General features: G+C 47.8%; 1 protein-coding gene across 1 annotated transcript; it reads right to left on the bottom strand.

Moving 5' to 3' along the window:
- Positions 1–2,578: 2,578 nt before the first annotated feature.
- HCN3 (hyperpolarization activated cyclic nucleotide gated potassium channel 3) lies at positions 2,579–16,875 on the bottom strand. The gene is made up of 8 exons (XM_032234122.1): positions 16,574–16,875; positions 10,443–10,872; positions 9,572–9,733; positions 8,170–8,388; positions 6,821–6,967; positions 5,807–6,047; positions 4,620–4,784; positions 2,579–3,710 (listed from the first exon to the last, which is right to left on the bottom strand). The coding sequence occupies exons 1-8, from the start codon at positions 16,819–16,821 to the stop codon at positions 2,623–2,625; spliced, it is 2,700 nt and encodes an 899-aa protein (XP_032090013.1). The 5' UTR covers positions 16,822–16,875; the 3' UTR covers positions 2,579–2,622.
- Between the last annotated feature and the right edge of the window lie 3,743 nt (positions 16,876–20,618).

Raw genomic sequence — 20,618 nt, 5'->3', positions numbered from 1 at the left:
ATCTTTTCAGACTATAAGACGCACTGGTGTATAAGACGCACCGTAATTTCCACGCTCTTTTATGGAGGGGGAGGTACGTCTTATATGCCAAAAAATATGGTAGTTTTTGGCCTCTGCGTGTCCTGTTTTTGCCCTCCCTGGCTCCCCAGAAACACTTTTCAGGGGGAAAGCAGGCCCATTTTTTGCCTCCCGAGCCCTCCGCACATCCCGTTTTTGTCAAAAATGCACCCATTTTTTGGCCTGCAGAGTGCTTCTGGGGACCAGGGAGGGTGAAGACAGAACGCGCGGAGGGTTCAAGAGCCCCAAAATGGCCTGGTTTTTGACAAAAATAGGCCATGCGGAGTACCGCAGGATATTTCTGGGGGCTGGGGAGGGCGATAATGTGATGGGCGGAGGTTTGGGGAGCCCCAAAACGGGCCCGTACTCGGTCTATAAGACGGACTGAAGTTTTCACTCACTTTTAGGGCAGGGGGGGGTGCGTTTTTATGCTCTGGAAAATACAGTAATTCACGCTCCTTGAGAATTGCACTATGCCCGTAAACCTGACTCTGAAAGAAAACGAATCCTGCACCACTCTTGGTGTTTTTACGAACGAGTTTACAAAGCGGAGAGGTAAGTATAGTAAGAGGGATTTCGGTGGCCTCGCACAGCAGCTGGATCCTTGCAGGAGCATTGTTTTAAAGCGGGGACCGTGAGTTGTTGGCTCGAACGCACGGACCTGCCTCATTCCGGTAAAGGACAGCCGTTCCTCAGCTTAGGGCCAGACGGGAGCTCCAAATCTCTTGTTGCTCAATGGCACGCTTGTTAAGTAAGGTTTTGCCCCATCAACAGTTGCAAAATGGTACCATGGAACGCTGCAACCATCGTAAACAGGTTGCAACGGTCCTGTGTGTGAAAATGTCACTTTTTTCAGCGATGTTGTAACTCTGAACGGTCGCTAAATGAACTCTTGTAAGTCGAGGCCTGGCTGAGCCCACAGGCGTCCAGTCAAATTCTTTTAATAAAATAAGATTTTAGGGCTATTTTCTCCTCTTTTTTGGAGGGAGTTTCACTGTTACTTCCTATCCCTTGGCCTTGAATGGCCAAACCAAGAATGTGAGTTTAAGTATGAGGCTGCAAAGGGCCTCTTACTATACTTTTAACCAGCTTTGATACTCCGTCATGTTGGCTAGTATTCTCCTCTCTTTTTTTTCTCTCTCTTGTTTTGTTTTTAAAGATAACCCTTCAACGGGTGGAAACCTGGAATGGCACCACAAGGATTTCCAAAATCTTAGCAGGGAAATTGGCAAATGCTTTCAAGTAAGGGTGTTACCTGAGCCGGGGGGGGGGGGGGGAGGATTATGGGAAATCAAAACCTGGTCAGTATTAGGGGACATTTTAGTGTGGCTCGGTGCAAAATCACACTAATGGCCACAGGCACTGGTATAATGCCCCAACGACAAAAAATATGTCATCATACAAGCTCCACCTTCTCATCCTGGCATTGTTAAGAGTTACAGGTAGTCCTCGGCTTACGACCACAGTTGAGCCCAATTTTTATGTTGCTCCATGAGACAGCGGTTCAGTGAATTTCGCCCCCTTTTACGACCTTCCTTCCTGCGGTCGAATCACTGCAGTTGTGAAGTGAGTCGTAGCGTTGTTAAGTGAATCCGGGGGCTTCCCGGCTGGTCAGAAGGTCGCAAAAGGGACACACACACCCAGGATGCTGCGACCATCGTAAATACGAGTCCGTTGCCAATTTTGATCCCGTGACCATGAGGGGATGCTAAAAAGCTCGTAAGTGTGAAAAATCGCCGTAAGTCGCATTTTTCAGTGCCGTTGTAACTTTGAACGGTCACTAAATTAACTGTTGTAAGTCGAGGACTAGCTGTATCGGGGAAATTTAATGCAAGTTTTTTTCTTTTCTTTGCCCTCCGCTACGGAGGACAAAGATGGCAGAAGGGTGCTTTAGGGACGAGGCAAACGAAGTCCATATTCCCCTCCCTCTCAGGCGCGGAACCGGGATTTCTACCGTTATACACACTCTCACTAAAACATCTTGAGGTGGATATTGCGGAAGTGTGGGGGCGAGAAGAGCGGAGAGAGAGGTCACTACGTCGATTATCTGGCCGTTAAAAAATATTTCCTAAAGGCAGGAGGGCGCTGCGAAAAACACTCGTTTCAGAGTGTCCGCTAAAGTTAATGGGGAGGCCGCTTCGGTGCGGTTGAAAACAGACGCATCGGAGATCATCTTGGCTCAGGATTCAGGATTCTCCTGCTAGGCCCGGACTCACAAAATGGCTGCAAAGGAGTCCTCTGTTCGACTTGAGGCAGATGGGCCCCTCGGGGAAGGGTGGCGACACATTTGCAAGCTGGCGTTATGAAGCCGATAATGGACACGTCGGTGTCTCCTTCACCCGAGGGAGTTTGCTGTCTGAAGAAGCCAACTTTGAGTCGGGCGGCTTCTGTTTCCTCCTTGTAGGATCTCCGCGTAGGAACTATTCCCAGTCCCTCTCCAGCAGAATTTTGTCAGGCCCGGACCTCTGCTTCGGCATTGCACTGAGTGTCTCTTTCCTTGCCCCTCTAGCTCAGCCCACAAGGCCTGCCCAAGAAGAGACCGGTAGCCCTGCGTTGACCCTGGCTTCACATGTGAGATGGCAACTTCGGTTTTCCAGTGTTGACGTCAGGACTGAATGCTACGGAACCCTTGCGGGACGAGGAGGTGCTGTGTCGCGGGACGGAGGCCGGTGACTGGGGGGTTGTGGCCCCACTCACTGACCGGCTGGACTTTGAAGGGGCCTGCTGGGAGGAAGCAGGCTGCCCAACGGTTCCCGTGTTGGGTTTCCCTAGCAGACCGGGAACCGATGGGGAGGAACGGTACGTGACGTTCCTGGATGATTTCTGCGCCTGCTGGGAGGACCCCGTGTCCGAGGGTTGGGCGAGCCGGTTTGGCAAGGAAGGCTGAGACGCCGAAAGCAGCCGTACGTCCTGCGTCAGACGTCCCGCCGAAAGGCCCTGCGAGCTCCGGTGTTTGACCATCTGCTGAGGCTGCAAGAAGAGGGAAATATGGGACCCCGTGGCCCGAGAGAGACTGTAGTGGAGAGTTCGCCCTGGCGGGACGGACGCGCTGTGTGCTGCCTGCTGCAAGAGAGATGTGGAGACCGACGTACCCCGAGTTTTGGATAGCTTAGGCTGGCTCATCCCAGGGATGGGGTCCCCCTTCTGAACAGGCCGCGAAAGGACTTGTCCTTTGCCCACCGTACTCTCCAAAGGGAACATGCACTGAACCACAGGAGAACACGGGGAGCCAGCCGCAGGTGTCTGCAGGTGGGACTGCGCCCCCGAGGCAGGGGAGCTGACGGAGGACGGCCGGGAGCCCCCCAAGCTGGGTTGGGAGCGGCGGGGATGGCGCAGGAGAGCCGCCGAGTCGGGAGAGAGAGGGCTGGAGATGGACGAAGGGGGAAGGAAGATGTGGGTCGCCAGACTTTGCTGGTGGGTCAATGCAATGGCCACACTGGTGGTGGCGGCCGCCGTCTGCAGCGGTGCATGGACGAGGGGCTCCCAGATAAGCGGTTTGCCGCTCAGCTCCCGGCCAACAGTCATGGGCTGGAGGTCCTGGATGTTGTGCGCCGTGTCTTGGTCGTGTTTGACGATCTGCTGGATTATCTCATTGTTGACCATGCTGGAACTGTGCTCTGCTCTCTTCCGCAGCAGGATGGAATTCTTCTTCCCTGCAGGCAGAAGGAAACGGGGTTAGAGGCCACATGGAAGTGCAGACAAAACTTGGAGAGTTGCTTGATATGGTGGTGAACCACATTGGCATGACAAGGAGGAGGAAAAGGAGGAGGAGAAGGTAGAGAACAAGGAGGAGGAGAAGACGGAGATGGGGATGGTGAACGAGGAGGAGATGGAGATAGAGAACGAGGAGACAAGGAAGAGATGTAGTGGAAAAGGAGGAAAAGGAGATAAGGATGGAGGAGGAGGTGGAGATGGAGAAGAGGGAGATGGAGGAGGAGAAGAGATAGAGGAGAAGAAGGAGATGAGGATGGAGAAGAAAGAGGAGAAGGAGACGGAGGAGATAGAGAAGAAAGAGCAGAAGAAGCAGATGATGGAGATGAAGAAGAAGGAGATGAGGATGGAGAAGAAAGAGGAGAAGGAGACGGAGGAGATAGAGAAGAAAGAGCAGAAGAAGCAGATGATGGAGATGAAGAAGAAGAAGATGAGGATGGAGAAGAAGGAGGAAAAGGAGACAGAGGAGATAGAGAAGAAAGAGCAGAAGAAGGAGATGATGGAGATGGAGCAGAAGAAGGAGATGAGGATGGAGAAGAAAGAGGAGAAGGAGACGGAGGAGATAGAGAAGAAAGAGCAGAAGATGGAGATGATGGAGATGAAGAAGAAGGAGATGAGGATGGAGAAGGATAAGAAAATTTATAAGACATCTCAACGGTTGAGATCAGGTCAGGGCTGGGTTGAACCTCCCCATCTAAGGTCCCTTCATCATCTATTAGAAGACCACCCCCTAGCGGTCTCCTTCAGTGGCTTTCAATTGTTAGGACTTCACTGATTTTTGGGACGTGTCTCATGGGCCGGCAAGACAACCTATGGGGCCTTGTAGTCCTCCATCCTTCCATCGCCCTCACCTATCCGGTCCAACCTATCCATGGCAACGGTTTCAAAGGCCCGCCGCATCATTGGGTACTCCTCCAGGACTTCGTTGAAGTTGTCCACGGAAAGGGAGTAGAGGCGGCAGTAGGTGTTGGCTCGGACGCTGGCCGTGCGCCGGCCGCGGGTCAGAAGGCAGATCTCTGCAGAGGCAAAAGGAGGAGGAGAAGATGATGGGGGGCCACTCCCCTTTAACCCCAGCTTAACCCAGCCAATCTTAACCCCCCCAAATTAAGAGGTTGTTAATACCATTAACATGTTCAATTACAAAAATTAGCAAAAAAAATATGGGGGACGTGGAGGCTCAGGGGATAAGATGCTGAGGTTGTCAATCGGAAAGGCCGGCAGTTGGGCGGTTCGAATCCCGAGCGCCGCGTAACGGAGCGAGCTCCCGTTCCTTGTCCCAGCTTCTACCAACCTAGCCGTTCGAAAGCAGGTAAAAAATGCAAGTAGAAAAATAGGAACCACCTTTGGTGGGAAGGGAACAGCGCTCCCTGCGCCTTCGGCGTTGAGTCATGCCGGCCACATGACCACGGAGACGTCTTCGGACAGCGCTGGCTTTTCGGCTTTCAAACGGAGATGAGCACCGCCCCCTGGAGTCAGGAATGACTAGCACATATGTGCGAACAAATGCCGTCTCCGATGGAATTGGCCCAAGGTTACCCAGCCAGCTTTCATGCTTAAGGCAGGACTATAACTCCTAGTCTCCTGGTGGTTGACCCAAAGTCACCCAGCTGGCTTTCATGCCCAAGGCAGAACTAGAACTCACTGTCTCCCAGTCATTGGTCCAAAGTCACCTAGTGTGCTTAAAGCTGGACTAGAACTCCCCATCTCCTAGTGATTGGCCCAAAATTCACTTAGCTGGCTTTCGTGCTTAAAGTGGGACTAGAACTCTCCATCTCCTGATGAATGGCCCAGTTACCTAACTGGCTTTCAAGCCGAAGGCAGGACTATAACTCACCATCTCCTGGTGAATGGTCCAAAGTCACCTAGCTGGCTTTTGTGCCTGGCAGGACTATAACTCACCATCTCTGGTGATTGGCCCAATGTCTGTCTGTCTGCCTGTCTGTCTATCCCTCTATCTCCCCCTCTCCCTCCTTCCCTCCTTCAGCCCCCCTCGGAAAACCAATTCAAAATGTTGTCCCCCACCCTGAGAAAAACTTACCTCCAAAATAAGATCCGTCCGAAAGCTTCATTTCCTTAGAACCCCGGGTCAGGATGCTGACCACGCCATGCTGTATGAAATACATCTTTTTCCCCACCGTTCCTTCTCGGATGATGAAGTCTCCCGGTTGAAATACCTCAAAGCGCAACTTGGTCAGCATCGCCGTCACGAAGTTGGGGTCGGCATTGGCAAAGAGGGGCATGTTATCCACCAGATTCCGGCAGTTGAAATTGATGATCTCCTGGAGAGGGGGAAGGAATTTGAAAAAGAAAGAAAGTCAAGAATTCACCGAGGAGAAAAGGCTTTCGATAGGAGCGAATGGACGCTATAAACTCCCGTCAAAATACACCTCGGCTTACAACAGTTTGTTTATTGACCATTCAAAATGGAAAAAAAAGTGACTTTCCACTTAATGACCGTTGCAGTACCCCCCATGGTCATGTGATTGGCCCAAACGGACTCATAGTTATGACGGTTACAGTGTCCTGGGGTCTTTTGCGACAACGTCAATGGGGAAGCCAGATTATAGCAGTTAGCAATAGCAGTTAGACTTATATACCGCTTCATAGGACTTTCAGCCCTCTCTAAGCGGTTTACAGAGTCAGCATATTGCCCCCAACAACAATCCGGGTCCTCATTTTACCCACCTCGGAAGGATGGAAGGCTGAGTCAACCCTGAGCCGGTGAGATTTGAACTGCCGAACTGCAGAATAGCAGTCAGCTGAAGTAGCCTGCAGTGCTGCATTTAACCACTGCACCACCTCGGCTCTATTAACTTAAGATTCACTTAAGAACCGTGTTCCTATCCTAACAATTGCAGAGATTCAGTTAGCAACTAGGGCCAGAAAGGTCATAAAATGGGGCAAAACCTGCTGAACAATGATCCCGCTTAGCGAACAGAAATGTTGGGCTCAATTGTGGTCGTAGGCCGAGGACTCCCCGTAGCCATAATTCTAATGTTATCGGCGTGGTTATAAGAAGCGTCTTTTGCCACTCCTCCACGGCGAGTCGTACCTCTTTCAGGGGTTCGCTCAATTCTTCCAGGATATTGTCCTCGTCAAACATTTTCCCCTGGTATCGGTGTTCGTAATATTCGTGGATCCGTTGACGCGTGTCTCCCGGTAACTTATGGAAGGACATATATTGTTCCACTTGCTTATACTGAAAACGGAGGAACAGAAATATTGTAAATTCAGCCGGAAAAAAAGGAAAAAAAACACCACAAGATGAAGAAGTAATTAAGAGCCGCGATGGCGAACCTATGGCATGCCAAATGCTTTTATGGTTTCCGGCAAGCACATGCGTGCCAGCCAGCTGATCTTCGCAAGTGCTGGAGAGCTGGAAAACAGCCTGAAAATGGAGCAAAAATGGGTGGAAAAACCACTAAAAAACAGGCATACACGCACCAGCCAGCTGATCTTCACAGGCACCGGAGCGCTAGAAAACAGTCTGAAAAACAGCCCAAAATGGCCTGAAAATGGCCCGAAAACAGGCCTCAAAAAGGCCCACACATGTGCACATACACACGCGTGCCAGAGTGTGCAGAAATGGACAGGCATTCAAGATGAAATAGAAAGAAGATAGCAGAATATGATCAAACAGGGAATCTGTTTTTATCAGTGGTTGGGGAAAAAAACGAGGTGGAAATAAAGGAACGCAAGATGTATTATTAAGCAAATTAAACACCCAGACAACACAATGTGTATTAAACACTAAGAAATGTAAATAATAATAATAATAATAATAATAATAATAATAATAATAATAGAAGAAGAAGAATTAGAACAAGAATTAGAAGGAGAAAGAAGAAGAAGAAGAAGAAGGAGGAGGAGGAGAAGGAGAATTAGAACAAGAATTAGAAGAAGAAGAAGAAATAGTAAAAGAATTAGAATTAGAAAAAGAAGAATTAGAATTAGAAGAAGAAGAATTAAAAGAAGAATTAGAATTAGAAGAAGAAGAAGAATTACAAGAACAACGAGAAGAAGAACAAGAAGAATTATAAGAAGAATTACAAGAAGAATTAGAAGAATAAGAATTAAAAGAAGAATTAGAATTAGAAGAAGAAGAAGAATTAGAAGAAGAAGAATTAGAAGAAGAATTAAAAGAAGAATTAGAATTAGAATAAGAATTAGAATTAGAAGAAGAATTAGAATAAGAATAAGAAGAATTAGAAGAAGAATTAGAATTAGAATTAGAAGAAGAAGAAGAAGAATTAAAAGAAGAATTAGAATTAGAAGGAGAAGAAGAAGAAACATTTTAAATTCAGCCGAGAGAAATCTCATCCCGAAGTAGATCCATCTCCCTACTTATCCATCCTCTACCCACTCTCCCTATGGTAACAATGCAATGGGAGACCTTCTCACCTTCTCCTGGTATTGGCGCCGAGAGGAGTCCAGCGACTGGATGAGGGCAGTGGCGTGGCCGATGAACATGGCGTAGCAGGTGGCGCCCACAATCATGCTCAACATCGTCAGCCAGACGTCGGTCATGCCCTCGGGCGCCTGCTGCCCGTAGCCGATGCACAACATGTGGCTCATCGCTTTGAACAAAGCGTGGGAATATTGCTTCCCCCAAGAGTCGTTCTGAAGGAGAAGGGGGGGGGAAAAGAGTAGAACTCACCGGTGAGGTTTTTTTTAAAATTTATTTTAAAGATCTTCAGTGTTGTCCCACAAAACCTTGGTGTCTCGGTGTCTTTCAAACTCGGCAACTTTAAGAGGTGTGTGGACTTCAACTCCCAGAATTCCCCAGCCAGGATACTTTTAAGAGGTGTGGACTTCCAATTTCCAGAAACCCTCAACCCAAAATTGATAGTCTTAATAGTTCTCACATTCCCTCCCTCTCTCCCTCCTTCCCTTACTCTCCCTCTCCCCTCGTCTCTGTCTTCCTCCCTTCCTCCTTCTCTCCTTCCATCTCTCCCTCCTTTCCTCCACCTCTCCTTCCACCTCTCCCTTCCTCTCTCCCTCCCTCTTTTTCCCTCCCTTAGTCTCTCTACCCCTCTCTATATACCAGGGCTGTTAAATTCACGTTGTCACATTGGCATCCTGTGACTTTTCCTCCCTTCACTAAACCAGGTGGGGGTGGGGCCTGCATGTGATACATCTGGCCCAGTGGTGGGTTTCCAAAAATTTTCGAACCTACTCTGTGGGTGTGGCCTCCTTTGTGGGAGTGGCTTGCCGGCCATGTGACCTGGTGGGAGTGGCTTGATGGCCATGTGTTTTCTTTCTTTCTCTCTTTCCTTCCTTTTGTCTCTCTGTCCCTTTTTCCTTTTTTCTTTCAACTCTCTCTCACTTTTTCTTTCTTTTTTTATTTCTTTCTTTCTTCTTTCCTTTCTCTTTCTCCTTCTCTCTCTGTGTAAGTCTGTCTCTCTCTCTGTGTGTATGTGTGTCTGTGTGTGTGTCAGTGGTGGGTTTCAAAATTTTTTGGAACTTCTTCTGTAGGTGTGGCCTGCTTTGCGGGTCAACTGGTGGAACCTCTTCTAACCGGTTCAGTAGATTTGACGAACCGGTTCTACCGAACTGGTGCGAACTGGCAGGAACCCACCTCTGATCTGGCCCATGGGTTTGACACTCCTGCTCCAGACGATAGAGAATCAAGGTAGGAAGATTCTTGAGTTTCTTCCTCACCCAGTCCTGTCTTTCGATGTGAAGCTGTTTTTCCCCCCATAACCGCTATCTCTCCGATCTGCTTTGCGGAATTATCAAACTCTCTCCTGCTCATCCTGGCCCATTTTTTTGTCCCGTAGACGGAGGAAGAGAGCAAACTTACCACCATGTGGTTGATGGAAACCCAACAATCGTCAGGGAAGTCTTGAAGCATGGGGACCAAGAATTGTAAGCAGCCGTCCCAGTGACACAGGAGAAGCATCATTCCGATGAGATTGAAGATCCGGACTACGGCGCTGGCCAGGTCATAGGTCATGTGGAAAATCTGTCAAGGCAAAGAGGAGCCAGTAAGATGATCAGACAAGAGACCTCAGCGTCCGTTTGAAGTTATGACGGTGCTGAATGAGTGGTCTTTAAAAACCAGTTCTCAAAGTTATGGCTGTCATCGTGCCTAGGACTAGGGATTTCCTGCTGGCTTCCCTGATGACTTTGAAGCCAACCAAGAGAAAGTAACAACCCAGGATCCTTGCTTAATGGTGGCAATAGACTGACATCACTAAGGGATGCACTCTTATGAGGTTTACAACTGCTTTATGGCTGTCATAGTGCAAATTGCCAAGAATTAGCGATTTCCCACTGGCTTCCCCAATGCCATTGAAGCCAGTCAAGAGAAACCCAGGATCCTTGCTTAATGGTGGCAATAGATTGACATTACGAAGTGATGCAGTCTTATGAGGTTTACAATGGTTTTATGGCTGTCATGGTGCAAATGCCAAGGATTAGCGACTTCCCACTGGCTTCCCCAATGCCGTTGAAGCCAGTCAAGAGAAATCCAGGATCCTTGCTTAATGGTGGCAATAGATTGACATCACGAAGAGATGCAGTCTTATGAGGTTTACAACTGCTTTATGGCTGTCATGGTGCAAATGCCAAGGATTAGCGACTTCCCACTGGCTTCCCCAATGTCTTTGAAGCCAATCAAATGCTACCTTTTTAGTGAGAGTTGTTAATATTTTTACTTATGGCGTATTTACCTCTTCCCATTGGTGAATGTAACGGATGAGGCGAGAGAGACGGAGAAGGCGGAGCAAGCTAAGGATTTTCGTGAAACGGACTATACGCAAAGCCCGGGCTGTTTTATACACTTCCGAATCCACTTGGGTCTCCAGATCGACGATCAGGAAAATGTAATCGACCGGGATGGAAGAAATGAAATCCACCAGAAACCAGCTCCTGAGATACTTCATCTTGATGGTGTGGGGATCCAAAATGATCTCGGTGTTGTCTTCCACCACGATCCCCGTGCGGAAGTTCAGCACCAGATCGGCCAGGAAAAAGGTGTCGGAGAGAACATTGAAGACGATCCAGGGAGGAGTATTCTCGTCCTTGAAAAACGTGATGCCCACAGGGAGGATGATCAGGTTCCCCACCATCAACAACAGCATGATCAAGTCCCAGTAAAACCTGAAGGGAAGAAATGGGCAGGATCAGTCAGCCGAACGAGACCCTGGAACTGAGTTTGCTACCAGCCGTGATTATTTTATCTCTTTTATTCATTAAACATGAACCTCAGTCAACGGAACATTTGAAAACGAGTCACCATTGGGTGGCGCTGATGGTTGATAACGGGTTGCTGCCAGCATCCCAGGTATCATTACAGAACAACAAGAGTTGGAAGGGACCTTGGAGGTCTTCTAGTCCAACCCCCTGCCTAGACAGGAGACCCTATACCATTTCAGACAAATGGTTATCCAACATCTTCTTAAAGACTTCCAGTGTTAGAGCATCCACAACTTCTGGAGGCAAGTTATTCCATTGACTAATTGTTCTAACTGTCAGGAAATTTCTCCTTAGTTCTAAGTTGCTTCTCTCCTTGATTAGTTTCCACCCATTGCTTCTTGTCCTACACTCAGGTGCCTTGGAGAATAGCTTGACTCCCTCTTCTTTGGGGCAACCCCTGAGATATCGGAAGACTGCTATCATGTCTCCCCCGGTCCTTCTTCTCATTAAACGAGACATTCCCAGTTCCTGCAACCGTTCTTCATATGTTTTAGCCTCCAGTCCCCTAATCCTCTTTGTTGCTCTTCTCTGCACTCTTTCTAGAGTCTCCACATCTTTTCCACATTATGGCAACCAAACCTTGATGCAGTATTCCAAGTGTGGCTTTACCAAGGCATTATAAAGTGGTTAATGATGATGATGATGATTACTAATCATCATCATCATCGCACAGTCAGCTAAATGTTCAGTCTGGGTTTGGCATTTCTTTACCTATCGAGTCCTTACCAAGGACCGGGGATTGGCAAATCTGGATGTTTGATGGTGGATGCTGGATGATCCATCTATCATCCATCCATTACCTGTCTGTCTGTCTGTCTGTCTGTCTGTCATCTATCTATCTATCTATCTATCTATCTATCTATCTATCATCTATCTATCTATCTATCTATCTATCTATCTATCATCTATCTATCATCCATCCATGATCCGTCTGTCTGTCTATCAATCAATCTATCTATCTATCTATTATCCATCCATCCATCCATCCATCCATCCATCCATCCATCCATCCATCCATCCATCTATCTATCTATCTATCTATCTATCTATCTATCTATCTATCTATCTATCTATATCATCTGTCTGTCTGTCTATCTATCATCCATCCATCCATCCATCCATCTCTGTCTGTCTGTCTGTCTGTCTGTCTATCTATCTATCTATCTATCTATCTATCTATCTATCTATCTATCATCTATCTATCTATCTATCTATCTATCTATCTATCTATGATCCATCCATCGTTCTGTCTGTCTACCAATCTATCTATATCTTATCATATCTGATATCTGATATCTTATCTATCCATCAGTCAAAAGAGAAATAAGACCCTGTCTTATTTTTGGGGAAACACGGTATTACAGACAAGTAAAGAATATTATTACTACCAGTATTACGTGGATGTAAAATGACCCAGACAATACACTGTCCATTAAATGCCTGTCTATGTTAAAGAAAAATGTATACATAAAAATCAAAACAAAAAAATAAAATAAAATCTCAAAACACTCCCGAGGCCGAAGCAGAAAGGCCTCTCCTGATTTGTCCCCGCAGGCATCCGTCAAGAGCTCAGAAGCCTGTTGCACAGGCAGGCTGTTAATTATCCAATAAAGATCATGATGTAATCCGCCGGTTTAATCATACGCTGCGAATCCTAAAGACCGAAAACTTCCATCCGATCCCCGCCACACCATCTGTCCCTGATCAACGTACAAGCTGGGAAGCATATGGGGAGCTTTATGCAAAGGATGCTGGGAGCCCAGCCAACTATTTTAGCTTCTGATTGGACAGAGAACCTTTCTCACGTCCAATCTATGTGTTTTGCTGTTGCTCCATCTGGAGGGAGATCTTGTGGTCCATTTTCCCGTCGCTTGGTGAACAACAATCTTACCTTGCCTCTTCAGATTGCAAACAGCCTGATTTTAAAATACCGTGGCAAGATGCAGTGGCTCGGGGGCTAAGATGCTGAGCTTGTCGATCAGAAAGTTCGGCAGTTCGGCGGTTCGAATCCCGAGCGCCGCGTAACGGAGTGAGCTCCCGTGACTTGTCCCAGCGTCTGCCAACCGAGCAGTTCGAAAGCAAGTAGAAAAATAGGAGCCAGCTTTGGTGGGAAGGGAACAGCCTTCCGTGCACCTTCGGCGTTGAGTCATGCCGGCCACATGACCCCGGAGACGTCTTCGGACAGCGCTGGCTCTTCGGCTTTGAAACGGAGATGAGCAGCGCCCCCTGGAGTCGGGAACGCCTAGCACATACTGGCGTTACCTTTACCTAAAGACCACCCTTGGAATATTGCATCCAGTTTTGTTCGCCATGATGTAAAAAAAAGATGTTGAGACTTTGGAAAGAGTGCAGAGAACAGCAACGGAGATGATTAAGAGACTGGAGGATAAAACAAATGAAGAACAGTTGCAGGAATTGGGGGTGTCTTGTTTAATGACAAGAAGGACTAAGGATGGCATGATAGCAGCCTTCCAGTATTTGAGGGGCTGCCCCAGAGAAGAGGGGGGGGGGTTCAAGCTATTCTCCAAACTACCTGAGGGCAGGACAAGAAGCAACGGGTGGAAACTAATCAAGGAGAGAAGCAACTTAGAACTGAGGAGGAATTTCCTGACAGTGAGAACAATTAACCAGTGGAACTGCCTGCTTCTAGAAGTTGTATTTCTTCCATCACTGGAGGCTTTTAACAAGAGAGTGTACAGCCATTTATCTGAAATGGTTCCTAGGGTCTCCTGCTCGAGCAGGGGATTGGACTAGCAGACCTCCAAGGTCCCTTTCAAATCAGATTAGTTTAAGTTTAAGTTTAGTTTAGTTAATTGTCATTGCACATCGTACAACGAAATTAAATGCCACCTTCAGCGTACATTAAAACTATAAAAATAAAATCGCAAACATTTTCCATTTTCCCCTAGGAAGACGGTTCATGCTGCGGGGAAAGGTTTGACATGGTTTGTTTTCAAAGAGAGCATCGTTTGAGGGCTCCAAGGGGATCCACTGGCCTGGATCCTTTTGGCGAAACAAATAGTTGTCGATTTATAACCAGTGTGCCCTCTTTGGCACGTTTCCAAGTTGTACGGCTGTGCGTTGGATCGACTCCAGGCGTCGAACAGGTTTCCAAATAAGAGTCCATCTGTCGGTACATCTTTGCTTTCTCTAGGATTCGGCGAGAACCCCCAGAAAGGCAGATCACAGAGATTCTGTGTGCGTTTGTGTAGGAAGTACAGATTTGTTTTGCAAATACAAGACGGGCATTCCTTCCACTGGCAAATCCGGGCACAAATTTGGCTTTTAAGCCACCAATGTTCCTGGCTTCAGCCCCAAACTACATATTTTATGTACATATACTACATATACTACATGTATTTCTCTTTTTATTTTTATTTTTCTCCCTCCCCCACCCTCCACTGGCCTAACCTTTTACTTCTTAAGAAATTCCAAAATTAAAATCTTAAAAGTAGAATAAGGGAATGAATCAAAACACCCTTCCTTCCTTCCTTCCTTCCTTCCTTCCTTCCTTCCTTCCTTCCTTCCTTTCTTTCTCCCTCTGCCTGCATAGACCACCTTCCTTCCTTCCTTCCTTCCTTTCACGATGTAAAAAAGGATGTGGAGACTCTAAGAAAGAGTGCAGAGAAGAGCAACCAAGAGGATGAGGGGCTTGGAGGCTAAAACACATGAAGAACGGTTGATGATAGATAGATTAGATAGATAGATAGATAGATAGATAGATAGATAGATAGATAGATGATAGATAGGTAGGTAGGTAGGTAGGTAGGTAGATAGATAGATAATAGATAGACAGACAGACAGATGATGGACGGATCATAGATAGATAGATAGATAGATAGATAGATAGATAGATAGATAGATAGATAGATAGAAGATGATGGATGGATCATAGATAGATAGATAGACAGACAGACAGACAGACAGACAGAGATAGATAGATAGATAGATAGATAGATAGATAGATAGATAGATAGATAGATAGATAGATAGATAGACAGATAGACAGATAGATAGATGATAGATAGGTAGGTAGGTAGGTAGGTAGGTAGATAGATAGACAGACAGACAGACGATGGATGGATCATAGATAGATAGATAGATAGATAGATAGATAGATAGATAGATGACAGACAGACAGACAGATAGGTAATGGATGGATGGATGATAGATGGACCATCCAGCATCCACCATCAAACATCCAGATTTGCCCATCCCAGGTCCTTGGTAAGGACTCAATAGGTAGAAAGAAATGCCAAACCCAGACTGAACACTTAGCTGACTGTGTGATGATGATGATGATGATGATGATGATGATGATGATGATGATGATGATTAGTAATCATCATCATCATCATTAACCACTTTATAATGCCATGGCAAAGCCACACTTGGAATACTGCATCCAGTTTTGGTTGCCATGATGTAGAAAAGATGTGAAGACTTTAGAAAGAGTGGAGAGAAGAGCCACCAAGAGGATTAGGGGACTGGAGGCTAAAACATATGAAGAACGGTTGCAGGAACTGGGTAAGCCTAGTTGAATGAAAAAGAGGACATAGGGGGAGACGTGATAGCAGTCTTCCAATATCTCAGGGGTTGCCCCAAAGAAGAGGGAGTCCTGGCTATTCTCCAAAGCACCTGAGAGTAGGACAAGAAGCAATGGATGGAAACTAATCAAGGAGAGAAGCAACTTAGAACGGAGGAGAAACTTCCTGACAGTTAGAACAATGAATCAGTGGAACAACTTGCCTCCAGAAGTTGTGAATGCTCCAACACTGGAAGTTTTCAAGACGATGTTGGATTATCCATTTGTCTGAAGGGGTGTAGGGTTCCCTGCCTAAGCAGGGGGTTGGACTAGGAGACCTCCAAGGTCCCTTCCAACTCTTATTATTCTAAATTCTAAAACCTCCAATTCTAAAACCTTCCCACTTGAGATTTTAAAGAAGAGACTGGTCAAGCATTTCTCTGAAATATTAGAGGATCTACCGCCTGAGCGGAGGGTTGGACTAGAAGACCTCCAAGGCCCCTTCCAACTGTGTTATTCTCTTATTCTGCTATCCTTCCTTCCTCCCTCCCTCCCTCCCTCCCTCCCTCCCTCCCTCCCTTCCTTCCTTCCTTCCTTCTCCATCACTGGGGATTTTAAAGGAAGGAGAGATTGGACAACCTTTTGTCTGTCTGGAAAGGTAGAGGGTCTCCAGCCTGAGCGGAGGGTTGGACTAGAAGACCTCCAAGGCCCCTTCCAACGGTGTTATTCTCTTATTCTGCTTTCCTTCCTTCCTTCCTTCCTTCCTTCCTTCCTTCCTTCCTTCCTTCCTTCTCCATCACTGGGGATTTTAAAGGAAGGAGAGATTGGACAACCTTTTGTCTGGAAAGGTAGACGGTCCCCAGCCTGAGCGGAGGGTTGGACTAGAAGACCTCCAAGGCCCCTTCCCACTCAACGTTACTCAAGTCCAGTCTAAAAGAACTTTCAGCACCACGGACAGCAGCGCCGCCGCCGCCGACGTTCAGCTGTTCTTTTCGCCCAGCCAAAGCCGGGAGCCCAGCCAGGTCCTCCCCGGGGAGTGGCGCATGGGCCGAGGAATCCTCCCCCTCCTCCCCCCCTTACCTGAAATCGCTGTAGGGATGGATGATCCAGAACCCGGCCGACTTGACCCGCTGTTGTTCGAGCTCCACCGCCTTGTGGCTCCCGAACATGCGGAGGGAGAACTTGTTGACCGCTGGCTGAAGCAGGGCGCCCAGCTGCCGCTGGACGAAGGTGGCCCCGGGGTCTTCGGACCCCGAAGGCGCTGCCGCCGCCGCCGCCGAGGCGAGGTCGGCGGCCACGATCTGCTCGGCCACGCGGGCCGGCGCCATCTCGCCCTTGGCTGCCGTGGAGCCTTTGCGAGTGGGCGGCTGGGAAGAGCCCTCGCTGGGCAGGCGACCCCCGGCTTGGCCATCCAGCAAGGGAGGAGGAGGAGGAGGAGGAGGAGGAAGGGGCGCCTTGCGGCCGGGGGTCTCCGGACCCGGGGAAGACCCCGGGGCCTCGGGGGTCCCGTCGGCGGAGGGAGAGGCGTCCATTGGCGCTCAAGAGGGCCCTTCAAACGCCCTTGCCCGGCCCAGGCTGCCCTGGCACCACGGGGGCATCCCAGCCGCCGCCACGCGTGGGAGCCCGCTGCCCGGGAGGAAGGGCGCGGCTGAAGGGCCAGGAGAGGCGGGCAGGGGACGGGCAGGGGCTCATGCCCCACCCCGGGCGAGCCCACCCCCCCACTCTCCCCTCCGAGGAGAGCCAGGCAAGGCCAGCCCAGCTGGCCCACGCACACGCGCGACGGGCAAAGCAGGCGCCGCCTAGTGGGTCAGCCGCCCGTCCCCCCCCCCCGCCTCCCCTTTGGGGCCGAGTGGGGAGGGGCAGGAGAAGGAGGGAGCCTGGAGGGGAGGCGGAGGGAAGCGATGACGGAGGAGAGCGAGCGGGCGAGTTCCGTCTCCCCGGAGGGGGCGTCTCTTGGGTGGAGGCTGGCTGGCTCTGGAGCCGCCTTGAAGGGCGCCCTGGCCGGCTGAGATTGGGGAGGGGGGCTTCGTTTCCTTCCTCGCCTTCCTTCCCCTCTCAAGCCCCAGGCCGTTGGTCTGTTCTGCTTTCCCAGGGCTGCCTTCCTCGCCGTCCCTTCCTTCCTCTGCTCCGGTCCCTTCTGTTTTCCTTCCTTCCTTCTCTCCATTTCCTCCCCCATGCCCCTTCCCTTGTTTTTCCTTCCCCCTTCCCCTTCGCTTCCTCCCTCATGTCCCTTCCCTTCCTTCCTTCCTTCTCTCCCCCCATTTCCTCAGTCATGTCCCTTCCATTGCTTTTCCTTCCCTCTTCCCCTTCACTTCCTCCCTCACCTCCCTTCCCTTCTTTCCTTCCTTCATTCCTTCCCTCCCCCGTCCACTTCCTCAGTCATGTCCATTCCATTGCTTTTCCTTCCTTCCACTTCCTTCCTGATGTCCCTTCCCTTCCATTTTTCCTTCCTTCCTTCCTTCCACTTCCTCATGTCCCTTCCATTTTCCTTCCTTCCCTCTTTCCCTTCCCTTCCTCCCTCATGTTCCTTCCTTTCCCTTCTTTCCTTCCTTCCCCCTCCACTTCCTCAGTCATGTCCCTTCCATTGTTTTTCCTTCCACTTCCTTCCTGATGTCCCTTCCCTTCCATTTTTCCTTTCTTGCTTCCTTCCACTTCCTCATGTCCCTTCCATTTTCCTTCCTTCCCTCTTTCCCTTCCCTTCCTCCCTGTTCCTTCCTTCCTTCCTTCCCCCTCCACTTCCTCAACCATGTCCCTTTCATTGTTTTTCCTTCCTTCCACTTCCTTCCTGATGTCCCTTCCCTTCCATTTTTCCTTCCTTCCCTCCACTTCATGTCCCTTCCATTTTCCTTCCTTCCCTCTTTCCCTTCCCTTCCTCCCTCCCTCATGTTCCTTCCTTTTCCTTCCTTCCTTTCCTCCCTCCACTTCCTCAGTCATGTCCCTTCCATTGTTTTTCGTTCCCTCTTCCCCTTCACTTCCTCCCTCATGTCCCTTCCTTCCTTCCCTCTTTCCTTTCACTTCCTCCCTCACGTTCCTTCCTTTCCCTTCTTTCCTTCCTTTCCTCCCTCCACTTCCTCAGTCATGTACTTCCCCTTATTTTTCCTTCCTTCCCTTCACTTCCTCATTCATGCCCCCTTCCTTCCTTCTTTCCCTCTTTCCCTTCCCTTCCTCCCTCATGTCCCTTCCCTTCCTTTTCCTTCCTTCCCTCTCTCCCCTTCCTCACTCACATCCCAGAGAAGGAGGTGGCTGGATGGAGTCACCGAAGCAGTGAGCTTCAATGGACTCCAGAGGATGGGAGAGGACAGGAAGGCCTGGAGGAACATTATCCATGGGGTCGCGATGGGTCGGACATGACTTCGAAACTCACAACAACAAATCTTGTCCAATCTTTTGCCATCTATGCATTTCTTCTGCGTCAACAGAAATTTAGTTACTCCCCAGAACATGCTTTTAGGGACACACAAATGGGGGGGGAAAATCAATGTAACCACAAATTTACAAATCTATCCTGAATATTTGTGGCTATTCCTGTAAACAGTTCTGTTCTACTGTTACAATTTTTTTGCTATTGTTGTTCCAGTTGCTATTTTGGACCAAACTAAATACGTTGCTTATTTGACAGATAATCACCTTATTATTATCCCCCGCCCCCCTCTCCGGCAGCCAAAGTGTGGTAAGCATAAAAATAAACATTCCATAAGTATCACGAGACGGACTCTAGGGTGTCATTTTTTTTCTGGATCCCCTTTCAGAGTTGTTGTGTCTGTGGGTAGATTATTTTTAAATCCTCGCTGTGTCTGGGGTCACGGAGCGTTCAGCCAACACCTTGTTCAAATTTCAATCCTTATTTAATGCTTTAAAATCCTCTTAATGGACAAGCACCAAATGAATTGAAGCGCCAAAGCCAGGAGCCTGTTTAAACTCTACAAAGGCGAATTTCTACATCGTAGCCTTCTGATAGGCTCTGGCCATGCTCACCATTTTGTGAGGGTGCCCACAGGAGGCGTTGAACATTCGTGGGGGGTCTCATTATTGTGGCGATCCATTTCCAGCCAGAAAGGGAAAATAACATTTCACACAGCACAGTCCTTAAAACAAAATGAGATCGGTTGAGATCTGCAGATATGGGGACTGATTAGGGTGTGGATTGCAGGGGTGATCCCGAAATATAATTTTATCATATTTTAGCTATATCTTAAATTACTGTATTCCAATTTCATTTTAGACTGTCTTTTATTCCAATTCCATTTTAAATGGTATTTTGTTCTTCCAATTCCATTTTAAGTCATATTTTATTCCAATTCCATTTTAAATGGTATTTTATTCCAATTCCATTTTAAGTCATATTTTATTCCAATTCCATTTTAAATCATATTTTATCAAATTCCATTTTGTTGTATTTTATTCCAATTCCATTTTAAATCATATTTTATTCCAATTCCATTTTAAGTCATATTTTATTCCAATTCCCTTTTAAATGGCATTTTATTCCAATTCCATTTTAAATCATATTTTATCAAATTCCATTTTAAGTCATATTTTATTCCAATTCCATTTTAAATGGTATTTTATTCCAATTCCATTTTAAGTCGTATTTTATTCCAATTCCATTTTCAATGGCATTTTATCAAATTTCACTTTCAATGGCTTTTATCAAATTTTAGTAATAATTTTGCACTTTGATATAGCCCAACGGCTAATCGATAAAAGGCTTGGTGTCAAGCGTGATCCTTTGTGACACACCTGGCCCTATAGATTAAGGGCACAATCAATAGATCTTTTACCAGGATCTCAGATTCCAGGTGGCATAATCCTATTCTCACCAGTAACGATTACCTATTTTATTTCTTATTTATTACATGTATAAAATCAACTGGTTTAATTGATCAAACTTACATGAAGTTTTAATTAAGTTAAAAAAGTAATATCTTTTTATGGAAATAAGGATCAGTCCCGCAAGAGTTATTCATTGCATTACTTTCCACGCGTGGGAAAGTTGTTTTTGTTTAATGTATGTTTTTCCCCCCACGTGGAACCTGGTGCCTGGGAAGGGGCGTGGCTGGGAGGGGGCGTGGCGGTGAATTTCCCCCCGCCCCTCCATTCAATCCCTGGCATGGAAGCCGAGGCG

This window comes from Thamnophis elegans, chromosome 17 (assembly GCF_009769535.1).
Source record: "Thamnophis elegans isolate rThaEle1 chromosome 17, rThaEle1.pri, whole genome shotgun sequence".
Classification (NCBI taxonomy): domain Eukaryota; kingdom Metazoa; phylum Chordata; class Lepidosauria; order Squamata; family Colubridae; genus Thamnophis; species Thamnophis elegans.
Note: the sequence above shows the minus strand (reverse complement) of the source record. Positions and strands in the feature narration are given on the sequence as shown.